Source organism: Neofelis nebulosa, chromosome 3, assembly GCF_028018385.1.
Source record: "Neofelis nebulosa isolate mNeoNeb1 chromosome 3, mNeoNeb1.pri, whole genome shotgun sequence".
NCBI lineage: Eukaryota > Metazoa > Chordata > Mammalia > Carnivora > Felidae > Neofelis > Neofelis nebulosa.
Window position 1 is genome coordinate 132030031 of NC_080784.1, and position 12734 is coordinate 132042764.

Below are 12734 nucleotides of genomic sequence, written 5' to 3' on the forward strand. Positions count from 1 at the left end.
CAAAGCCACATGAGATGCCAGTTCACACTCATAAGCCTTGTAAGGCTTTATACTTTTGCCTATCTAAGTGTGGGCACTGTCTTGTCTGTTGAAGTAAAAGATATATGTGCCTTACAACTTTGCCATCATGTTTGCAGAGAAACTTCACACCAACTCTAAAAGCCCATGAATGTTCATAGCAGAACTGTTATATAAAGCAAACATTGCAAGCCATGTACATACCCTTTAACAGAAGACTGGATACATTTTGATACATTTATATAATGTAATATTATATACTACCAAAAAATAGCTAATCGATCCCTATAAATTAAAGATTATCAATACATTGCCCAGTAGAGGTTTCGACTTCTGGATCCCTAAGGCCTGTGGTGGGGAGGAGGGAGCTGGACCTTGAATGGCCTCAGAATGAGAACTGGGTCCTCTGTGGGAATAATTAGGAAGGTAGATTTGAAAATGAAGAAGAGTTTTCTAACAGGCCAGGATGGCCAAAGATAGAAAAAGCTGCCCTGTAAAGTAATGAGCTACCTATCATTAGAGATGTGTAAGCAGGGGTTGGGCAACTTCTTCATGGGCAGTGAACCAAGCACTGGATATGAATAGTATAAGGGTGGGTTTGGATAAGGATGGCCATTATGACTTCTCTATGCAAACCCAGAGGTCCTGTAGTTTTGTGATTTAGTGGGTTTGAAAGTGTGGTCAAAGGAGAACAGGGCACAATGAATAATCAAACTGTGACACATTCACCCCATGCAACACAGCTCACTAATAAAAGGGCATTACCATGGCACCTATAACAATGTGGATGAACCTCAAAAACATGCTGAGTGACAGAGGCCTTACACAAGAGACCACATACTATGTGATTCCATTTACACCATGCCTCAATTTCTGATTTCTTTAAAAGAAATTTTTTTAATGTTCATTTATTTTTGAGAGAGAGAGAAACAGATCACGAGTGGGGGAGGGGCAGAGAGAGAGGGAGACACAGAATCCGAAGCAGGCTCCAGGCTCTGAGCTGTCAGCACAGAGCCCGATGCAGGGCTCGAGCCGAGTAGCTGTGAGATCATGACTTGAGCTGAAGTCGACGCTTAACCGACTGAGCCACACAAGCACCCCTCTGATTTCTTTTTTAAATTGGAGAGATTTAAGACACTAAGAGGGTAATAAACGGTAGAGACCAAATATAAGAGGGAAATTACTAGTAAGGAATCATAATATTTATACAAGGACCTAAGTGGAATTTATTTATATTTATATGAATTTCCAGTGAGAATCAATGAAAAGATTCAGAAAGGAATTTTGTGCAAAGCACGTTTATGTATATATACATGTTTCCCATTTAGATAGTTTCATTAATAACAATATAAATTAAAAGAATATAAAAACTCTTCCTTGACTAAAAACTATTACTAATTCACAATAATATGGTAAGATTGTCACACTATTACATTATTTTTTTTATCAGAATTATAATTAGCAGTGTAGATATTTCTTCTTTATCCTTACTGTGAGTGCTTGATAATATACTGTAAATTTCAGCTTTAATAACCTTAGTGAATTTGCCTAGGTTCTGGAATATAAATTGACTCAGTTCTCTTTTCACATTTCACCATCCCAGTGCCAGCACCCTAGTCCAAGCTACTGTCAACCATCACCTAACTGGTCTCACTAACAGACACTCAACCTGTCCTTCATCAGGGGTGTGTTACTAAATAGCTAGCCAGCTCTCTCGGGGAGGGGAAAAGCCCTTATTTGTAGACTTTGGCAATAAATAAAAACATTCCAGCTGATTTCAGGTTTCCAATGTGAGATACCTGAGTCTGGAGCTGGGAAGAAATAATAACAAACCTGCTCTCCCAAGCGGGCTCTATGACACCACTGTCCCCATGTGTCACCTGGGCTCTGCTTAAAAAACATGTTTTTGGCTTCCTTTATCCCCACCAACCTTCTTTCAATATCCCCCCTGCTCCCAGCCATCACAGAGCATTTGCTCAAGCTTTTCTCTCTGATGGCAAAGTCCTCCTTTGCTTTTTCATTTAGTTAACTAATATCCTTCAGATCTTAGCTTGTGTCATCTCCTCAGGGAAGTTTTCTCTTCACCTTCTTGGCTAAGTTAAAGCTCCTTATTATAAACCGTTATTACAGGATATACCTCTACATTATAGCCATTGTCATATCCACAATCTTGCATTTCTTGTTGCAATTAATCAATTAGCATGTGTCTCCCTGACTACACTCTAAATTTTCATAAGAGACCGCACCTGCCTTTTAATTAAGATCCAAGCCTGGAACAGAGTGCAAAGATCAAAACAAATACTCAAGAATTACCTACTTTTTATGGATTAATGAATAATGTCTATGTGAAATCATAAAAAAATATATCCCCCTGAAATTTGTAAAAAAAAAGCTGGAGATTAGCTTTTAAAAGGATTCTTTGATGTGTCTCCAGTACAACTACAGATTTTGTGCAACAACTCTGACATTAGAGAGTACTTAAACTTTTCCAAATTTAGCATACGTACATTTTTTATTCAGATAAAAATAAATAAAAAAGAGCTGACAGAACTTTGAACTTATGTCAAGTCTCCTCTAAGAATAAAATAGGTTACTTTTAGCCATTCTTAAAAAATAAGATCTTCTGTACTGAATGATAGCATCTGTGTCCCTTCAGAAGTAGCTCAAAAAACCTTCTTCATGTCAAGGCCATGAAGCATTATTACAGGAAGACCTTGAAACTTGGACTGAATGACAGCATGTTGACATAACGCCTCATTTGCACAAATTGAAACAATAAATCAAGTATCTTAGGAAGTTTAGATTTGTCTATATAAAATAAAATAAAAACATGGAAATGACCAAAAAAAATAGAATTATTTCTCTCTTCCTTTACCTCTTTATTTCTAAATTTACAATGGCTATAAAATCCCTTCATTTCAGGTATCAAGCCATGTTACATACAAAGTGCACGATTTGCAACAAACACATTTCTAATGAAAGCACAAAATAAAATCCATAATCTATCATGGAAGCGGTACTCTTCAGAGTTTGAATTTTATACACAGTTCTTGAAGCACTCATTTGCACATAACTGTGATTTAAGAAATGCATAAATTTGAGTAACAAATTTATGAGTTTCTGGATATCTGGACATATTTTTTCTTATTATTTTTTAATGTTTATATACTTTTGAGGGAGAGAGAGACAGAGTGAGAAGAGGGGAAGGGCAGAGAGAATCTCTAAATCTGAAGCAGGCTCCAGGCTCTGAGCTGTCAGCACAGAGCCCAAAGCGGGGCTTGACCTCATGAACTGTGAGATCATGACCCGAGCCAAAGTTGGACGCTCAACTGACTGAGCCACCAGGTGCCTCTATGTAAACATATGTTTAATACTATGATTTTATTTATAAAGCTTCACCATCAAAACTTTGATTTCAACATTCTATGTTGATGATCAAATTATTTGAAAATTGTACAGCCTCTTTTTGGATCATAAAGATTTTTCTATGTTTCTACAGAGTATTCTTTCCATGATATTTAGTGACCTATCAGACTAAAATAAAAAATAAAGTAAAATCAACACCCTTATTTTCAGAATTAAGATGACCTTTAGGTACATCAACAAGAGAAAAGCTCTAATTCTTTCCCGCTATAGTGCTCAGAATATAGCTTTCTTTCCTAAAAGACTGGATGTTTTCTCCCTATTATTTGCTATGCTGACAAATTTATACTTTATCCCTTATAGGAATTCCTAACTCTTATATTTTCCTAGTTGAATGTGTCTAAAACCTGATAAACACGTGACAATTTTTAAAATGTAAATATTTCAGTCATAAGATTTTTCTTACATTCTAAAGTGATATATCGACACAATGCCATAATTATGACCAATATTCTGGCTTTATTTCCTAAGTTTATACTGATATATCAATAAGTCTTACATAACTTTAAGTAATCATACACCTAACCTAAATCTGTATCTTACATTGATAAATAGCATCTGTTGCCTGAGGTTTATCTTTTTTAGGTTTGTGTTTTTCACCTAGACTTCATTCTTCACCTGGACTATAACATCCTCAAAAATAAACTGTCATACATATTCTGTCTCCTGTACAATCGTATGTATTCTGAAGCCCATACACTGAGAGGATATGTTCTTCTTAGCAATTGTTCTTAGCAAGTTCTTCTTAGCAAGAGATTTGCTGAGTTCTGAATTACATGACTCTAAAGGGTCCTATGTTTCAAAGACTCAGTGGTTTATGAATTTATCATATGAAGTCTGTATAGAGGGGAAAATTATTTCAAGAAATAATTTCTTCCTGAATTTAAAGAAAACACTAGGTATCTAAACACAATGCCTCAACTTACAACATTCTAATATGTCAGTATTATATTAGTGAATTATATTTCTTAATGAGAAGGTCCAAAACACAAAAGTAATATCATAAAGGGTTTTGGTAACTTCATTTATAAAAATGTGATGTGGTTATTTCCCTAACATATTTGTTGTAAAAAAAATACAAATTTTTTTTAATATTCTTTCCTTTTTATTGTGCTTCAGGACTTTCACTATAAGGTAGATAAAGTAACTTCCACACTGAAAAGGAATAAATTGTGGTTAAGAAAGTTACCAAAACCTGCCCAAGGCCTCAATTCCTAATGGCCTCAATAGCACAGCTAGCTGATATGAAATAAAATTATGTGATAAACACCTAAAACAAGAAACAAAGGTATTCATAATTGTATTTTAATGTCTTTCAACGTCTTTGGTTTGAAAAATATAAAGAATTCTGACTTGTAAAACTAATGGTGATAATATTATTAGTTATGTTGAACATCCATTGTTTTGTCTTCCTAGCATCTATCCCTGCCTTGTTTTATCAACATCATCCATATTTCAAGGATGGAATCACCCGTCCCCTCTCACCTTCACACTTTGCCTCAGAGTCTGTCACGTAACCTGGTTCTAGTCAATCACATCATCAAATACTCTGGGACACAGCAATTGTTTCAGCAAAATCATGTCAAATAAGCTAAGCTAGTCAAAGCCAGTGACATTCAAATCTTGGTTTTTGTTTTGTTTTGATTAAAGGGAAGGAGAAGCTCTTTCCACTGGATTTACTGAAAAGATAAACATCTGCCCCACTAGCTGCTGAAGGCAGTAATGTCACCTTTAGAGGACCCTCCTTGAAAATGGAAACTGCAGAGGAAAGCAAAGCAAAGAGATGCAGATGGAAAGAATGAACTTTTATGACACTATTTGAGTACCAGACCCAAACATACTGGAGGAAGTTTCTACCTCTATACTTTTTTAATTACATGAGCCAAAACGAATCACTACCCTTGATCTTTCTAAAACCAATTTACAATGCAGCTGCTCTCATTAGCAAATGAGAGTTTTGAATTAATTGCTATGCCTCTGCATTTATGTTGTCTTTTTGTCATATATTCATATGTATCAATTAATTCTCAAAATAGCAGTTTGAAGTATGAAGGGCATATGTAATCTCCATTTGATACAATGGCCACTATTTGAATGTCTTCATTAGGATCACAATTGAATATACAATATTAGAAAAAAATTTTAAATATGTGGTATATCTGCCTTCCTGGTCAGCAAAAAGGGTATTAATATAATGGAGACATTAATCAAGAAACCAATAAGTAATTGAATGTGAGATGTGAGAGAGAAAACATAATGAGATTTTTCAGAAAAGGAAAAAAATGGTGGTTGTACATAAATATAGAAGTCAGAAAGAATCAATGTTTAAGGGCTTATAGATGTCATTAATTTGGTTTTAGGTATAGGTACTATAAGATTCAGTAGAATACCTACTCGGGTCAACAACTTTAAATATTTCACCTGCATTCAGAAAAGCCTTCAGAAGAAGAATACGCATTTGTAAGTCATTGAAATGTTGACAATTGAAGCTATGGAAGGGATAACATGACTAATACTTTTGTGGATTTTTAGATTTTGAGTCCTTTACCAATATGATTTCACATAATACAATGACTGCAAAAGGATGGTGATATCACCCCAATTAACAGATGAAGAAAGGAAAGCACAGAGAGTTTAGTAAAATGTCCCCAATTTCCATCTAATATATATCATAGCAGAATTAAGATTTTAACAAAGGACTCTCTGACTCAAGAAAACAAAAACAGTAACAAAGCTATGTGAATGAATGAATGAATGAATGAATGATATTGCTAAGTGAGAATGTTTAATAAGAAAGTAGATTCAGATAATACAAAGGAGCATCAGAGTGAATGCAGGGTAACAGAAAAGGACAAAAAAAAAAAAAAAAAGAGAGAGAGAGAGAGCCAGTTAATAGTCTGCTTTATGTCAGAATAAAGAAGAATGAATATTTATGAAGTAGCTGAAGACTGGAAAAAAGGGTATTCTATGTAAGCAAATAACACTATTCCCAGCTTTAAGAAAAATCACTAAAACATAATTAAAAGAATTTAAGATCCTATTTATAAATATATAGGTAACTTATGTAAACTCATTCAGATATTGCAGAAAATGCACTTGGGTTTTCTAATATAATTCCACTGGCATACATGAGATGTAATTTTCCTCCTATTAGACAAAAAATTGGAACCTAAAAATTAGACTATATTAAGAGCAGTTAAGTTGTTTTCACTTTTAGATTGTATTAAAACTGAATTACAATCATTACTTCCTGAATTGGTTAGTATTTCTTTATAATGAGAATATTAATACTGCCTATCTTCATGCTATCAAATATATACATTGCTCCATTTGAATTCAACATTATTGAATGTAACATTAAAGGATTTTCTACTTGATTTCACAAAGAGTATCAGGCACTATCATGTTCCAGGAAACTCTGTCCTCAGGAACTCATCCAGTAGAAACGCATCAGAAACAAAACAAGTGTGATACAGTGTAAACCAATGGGGAAAACAGTAGGTGCTTCAAGGTACTACCTGGCTCATGTGGTGGTCAGCCAAATTACATGGCAACACCATCCGTCACCTAGTCCCCAGTCTGAGACCTTAAAGTGGGAATGGCACTAGTTTCATTGGAAAATATCAGTCAGCTTTCCCTTTTCTTTTTTTTTTTTTTTTTTTTTTTTTTTTTTTTTTTTTCTTCAACATTTTTTATTTATTTTTGGGACAGAGAGAGACAGAGCATGAACGGGGGAGGGGCAGAGAGAGAGGGAGACACAGAATCGGAAACAGGCTCCAGGCTCCGAGCCATCAGCCCAGAGCCTGACGCGGGGCTCGAACTCACGGACCGCGAGATCGTGACCTGGCTGGAGTCGGACGCTTAACCGACTGCGCCACCCAGGCGCCCCTCCCTTTTCATTTATATAATGCATACCTGGAAATATTCTAGCTTATTTGACATGTCAAGTGCATGGAGTTTACATTTCTTACCATGAATTTAATTCTCTCTGTAAGAAAAAAAATGTACCATTTATTCAATATAAGACCAAATCTAAATTTAAGTGAAACTTATATAGTAAAAATGTAGAAGCATTAGTGTAAATTTTCATTCAGAGTAATTTATTTAAAATACTTAATAACTTTCATTCCTTATAAAAATGCAAGCCAACTTTAAGCTAGTAAGTTTATATTAAGAATTGATCACATTTTACACAACCAAAGCCTACAATTATAAAATAAGCCATCCAAGAACAGTGTATCCACCATCACCTGTGTTAAAGAAATAAAATGCTTCATGTCCCTAAGGTAACAAAATGAAACTTGAATGGAATATAGCTCAAACAGATGAAGGCAGAAGATGCAGAAGTTATTCACTGACACAATAAAGGATAGATTGACTTTTTAAATATCATACAAAATTATTTCTGTCCTTTCGATATACTAGCATTAACACATTCATTATAAATCATAATTTCTGAGCAATCCAATTCTGATCAGTCATCTAATTTGTTTTACAAAGTTCTAAAGCATTAAACAAATAACTTACTGTTTGGAAGGTTCAGGAAATTTTAGTTCTTCTCTTTTCTTCATTTCTATGGTTGGTTCCATAGGAGTAAGGACCACAGCAGCACATGAGACTACAGAGTGGTATGAATCCTCCCGGCAAACTGTTTTATTAAAAAAAAATAATTGTAAATGTCAAAATTATTTATTGACTATTCCACATTCCCTTTTTCTGTTTTATTTTTTTAAGTTTTCAGTCAAATGAAAGATATAATTTAACTAAAACATTAATTACCATTAAATGATCTCTCATTATCATTTTCCACTCTGAGTCTTTCCACTCACTAGCTGAATGACCTTAGGTAATTTTTCTTTTTTTAAGCCACACAGGAGAAAAGGTGCTGCCAATACTTTATAGCCCTTTGTTTAAAAAAAGCTTTTCATTGAAGAATAAGAAGTGCATAAATCATATACAGTTAAATGAATCTTTCCAAAATGAACACAACTGTTTAATCAGCATTATGATCAATAAGTAAAGCATTACCAGAACCCTAAAACTCCCTGTGGTACCTCTTCCCAATCACTATTACAGCCCCCAAACTTAACCATTATTATTACTTAAATAACCATAGATTAGGTTGGTCTATTTCTGACCTTAGCATGAAGGAAATCATCCTCTTCTGTGTGTATACTATTTTACATGTGGCTTATTTCACTCAATATACATCTATAAGACCCATTCATGTGTAGCAGTATTTGTTCATTCTCATAGCTGTGTAGCATTGCACTGAATGAATTTACAAAATATATTTATGCATTTTATTGGTGATGGACATTTAGAACTGCTCTGCTCTGAGGCTATTTTGAAATGTCTATAAACATACCTTTACATTTTTTTTTCTTTTTTTATTTTATTGCAAAAATAAAATTGTGTTGAAAAATATCTAGCAACTGCTCTTGGGATATGTTCATATGTCCCACCTTCACCCCTAGTAGATATTGCCAAACGTTTTTCTGAACTGATTGGACTAATTTGCATTCCCCAAAACAGAAGAGTTTCAGTTGTTCCACATCTGTATCAACACTTAACTTTTGCCAGTTTTTTAAAATTTTACTACTGTACGAATTTTTTATTGCTGCATGAAAAATTAACACAAATTTAGCAGCTTAAAACAGCACCCATTTATTATCTCATAATTCTGTAAGTAAGAAGTCCAGTGAACTCAGCTGAGTTCTCTGATTAGGTATACAGATTACGAAGAAAGACCTAAACTTTGTTACATGATTCCCACAACACCAATGTCAGGTTCACAGCCAGGCTGTGCTCTTAGGTTTCTGGGGAAGAATCCATTTTTGAGATTAATGACATTGTTAGCAAAATTTACTTTATTGAGGTAGTTGGACTCATGTCTCCTTTACCTAGCTGGCTATTGGCCAGGGATCAGTCTGAACTCCTAGAAGCTTCTGATAGGTCAGTGGTCAATGGCTTGTCTATCTCAGCAATGAAGAATATCCTTCACATTAAAACCCTCTCATGCATCAAATTTCTCTCATGCTCTGATCTCTTCTGCTGCTAACAACTGGGGAAAATATACTCTGCTTTTCAAAAGCTCGTTAGGTTAGGCCCATACAGATTATCACCTTTTTGATTAACTCAAAGTCAACTGGTTAGTAATCATAAGTACATCTACAAAGTCTCTCTTGCCATGGAATATAATATAATTGCAGTAGTGATGTCCCATCTTCCCAGTGGAAGGAATCATACAAGGGTTAGAGTCACATGTCATGTTAGAATTCTGCCTACCACAGCTTTTCCTATAAGTGTATATAGTGGTATCACATTGTTGCTTTAATTTAAATTTTACTGATAATTAATGCAATAAAGCTGTAAATTCTTGCTTTACATGATTCTGATAAGCACAAATTTCAGTTACATGGTTTAGTTAAATAACACCAGAACTCTCAAAAATGGCTCACATTTCAGTTCGCATGATATATCGATACTGTGTATAATTGTACAAACTATGAACTTCTCTAGCAGCCCTTTGATCCGCAAATCACTACACAAATAGTCTCTACTTACTCTGAGCATGTACTTTGAGTACAAATAAGAAATGTGCATCATGATTAGACACACACATCACTTTTTTCAAAGTCTATCAATAACTGGTCATGATGCATCTGCTACTCAATTTAAGCCCAAGTCTCAAAGTATGTAGTCCCATTGCTTCCTTGTCTCCCAGTGATGAACTCATGTGACACTTTACAAAAATGGATAATCTAAGGAAGGAATTTGATGGTGGAAATGAGAAGTGTAGCAAAGAAATGAAATCTTCTAGTGATGTAAGTGGTATTTGAATTGATTATAAATGAAAGATCAATAATTGCTGATCTAAGTACTCACTTCAATAAGTGGCAAACAATAAATTAAACCCTCTCCCCAATACAGAAAGAGGCAAATACTAAAGATGATAGCCACATTAATGAAAGAGAAGGCAACAATACAATTAAGGTCATACAAGTCTGCCAAGAAGTGTGGGACTATGATCTCAAAGAGAAAGAAGTATAAGAACATATCTTAATGTTCTTCACCTTCCGCTAAAAATATTTGCTGAATTACTAATCCACTCAGGGGTGGAGTCTGAGATATAAACTAGATGACCGCCAAGAGCAGAACTGAATCTCAAGCAATTATGTGGCACTCAAGATACAAACATTAGTATCGAGTATGTGTCAAAGTATGTGTGGGGGGAGCTGCTTTCTTTGTCTCTCTAATGCCATCAAACAGATTTTTGTTTATTCTACTCTTCTCTCTCTCTTTCTTTTTTAATTTAATTTACTCTTAGCATGTGCTTTGAGTCTACATCAAACAATTCCAACATAGTTGGGAGAAGAAAAATCTACATTTAAAATTTTCCCTGTTGCATCAGGGAAATACAAATCAAAACCACATTCAGATATCACCTCACGTCAGTCAGAGTGGCCAAAATGAACAAATCAGGAGACTACAGATGCTGGAGAGGATGTGAAGAAACAGGAACCCTCTTGCACTGTTGGTGGGAATGCAAACTGGTGCAGCCGCTCTGGAAAACAGTGTGGAGGTTCCTCAAAAAATTTAAAATAGACCTACCCTATGACCCAGCAGTAGCACTGCTAGGAATTTACCCAAGGGATACAGGATACTGATGCATAGGGCCCTTGTACCCCAATGTTTATAGCAGCACTCTCAACAATAGCCAAATTATGGAAAGAGCCTAAATGTCCATCAACTGATGAATGGATAAAGAAATTGTGGTTTATACACACAATGGAGTACTAAGTGGCAATGAGCAAGAATGAAATATGGCCCTTTGTAGCAATGTGGATGGAACTGGAGAGTGTTATGCTAAGTGAAATAAGCCATACAGAGAAAGACAGATACCATATGTTTTCACTCTTATGTGGATCCTGAGAAACTTAACAGGAACCCATGGGGGAGGGGAAGGAAAAAAAAAAGGTTAGAGTGGGAGAGAGCCAAAGCATAAGAAACTCTTAAAACTGAGAACAAAGTGAGGGCTGATGGGGGGTGGGAGGGAGGGGGTGATGGGTATTGAGGAGGGCACCTGTTGGGATGAGCACTGGGTGTTGTATGGAAACCAATTTGACAATAAATTTCATATATTAAAAAAATAAATGAATAAAAAAATAAAATTTTCCCTGTTGTCTTAAATACTGCTATAAAATATATATATATATATTTATTCAGTTATTCAATAAATATTTACTGAACTAACTGGTATGTTCCAAGAAATATGCTTAATGGTAGGATTCTACTGTGGGCTAGAAAGAAATAATTTTAATAAATCTTTGAATTCTTTTAGAAATATTTCAAGTGTTAGAACAGTAACCTGCTTACCAGATTAAGTAAAAGGATTTATCTAGATCTCTATGAGGGAAAATAGAGCTAAATTATCTTTAAAAATGAAAAGAGAGAAGTGAGCAGGGAAAAGACCGTAGGTGAACAAGAAAAATTTTCAAAAATAGGGAGCATTTGTTTACACAAGGTAATTATTAGTATCAATACTTAGTTTTTATTATCTAGAGGCTGGAACAAGTTATAGCACTCTCATAGATATTGAGGTTAAAAAACAATGAATAACTAAGTCAATGAAAAATAAGCTCCGTTAATTATTATATAATAAAAGTGACACTACACTGGTCTAAAGATACATGGTTAGGAAATCAATGTAAATGGCAAAGCTCTTATATTTAGCGGAAATTAAATTACATTCAAGTTTTTAATACCTTTATATTTCATTCACACTAAATACAAGAATTAGTGTAATAAATGCCAGTTAAGCCATTAAATAATAGAGAGATTATAACTTCAAAAAAGTGAGTGGAGAAGATATTTGTAAATGATATATCCAATAAGGGGTTAGTATACATGATATATACTTACACAACGCAACACCAAAAAACCCAAACAATCCAATTAGGAAACGGGCAGAGGAGGGGCACCAGGGTCAGTTAAGCATCTGACTTCGGCTCAGGTCACGATCTCACAGTTCGTGGGTTCAACCCCTCCATCTGGCTCTGTGCTGACAGCTCAGGGCCTGGAGCCTGCTTCAGATTCTGTGTCTCCCTCTCTCTCTCTCTGACCCTCCCCCACTCACGCCCTCTCTCTCTCTCTCTCTCTCTCTCTCTCTCTCTCAAAAATAAACATAAAAAAAAAAAGAAGAAGAAGAAAAGAAGAAGATGGGCAGAGGAACTGAACGGACAGTTTTCCAAAGAAGACATACAGATGGCAACAGACACATGAAAAGATGC

The 12734-nt window shown here is 35.0% G+C and overlaps 1 protein-coding gene across 5 annotated transcripts in view; it reads right to left on the minus strand.

Annotated features, from left to right (window-relative positions):
- The window catches only part of CCSER1 (coiled-coil serine rich protein 1), a 1309738-nt gene that overhangs the window by 1006530 nt on the left and 290474 nt on the right, over nt 1-12734 (minus strand). For all 5 annotated transcript variants that reach the window (XM_058719574.1, XM_058719575.1, XM_058719576.1 and 2 more), the window contains exon 5: nt 7969-8089. In XM_058719574.1, coding sequence (XP_058575557.1) covers nt 7969-8089 — 121 coding nt within the window. The remainder of the gene's footprint in view (nt 1-7968; nt 8090-12734) is intronic.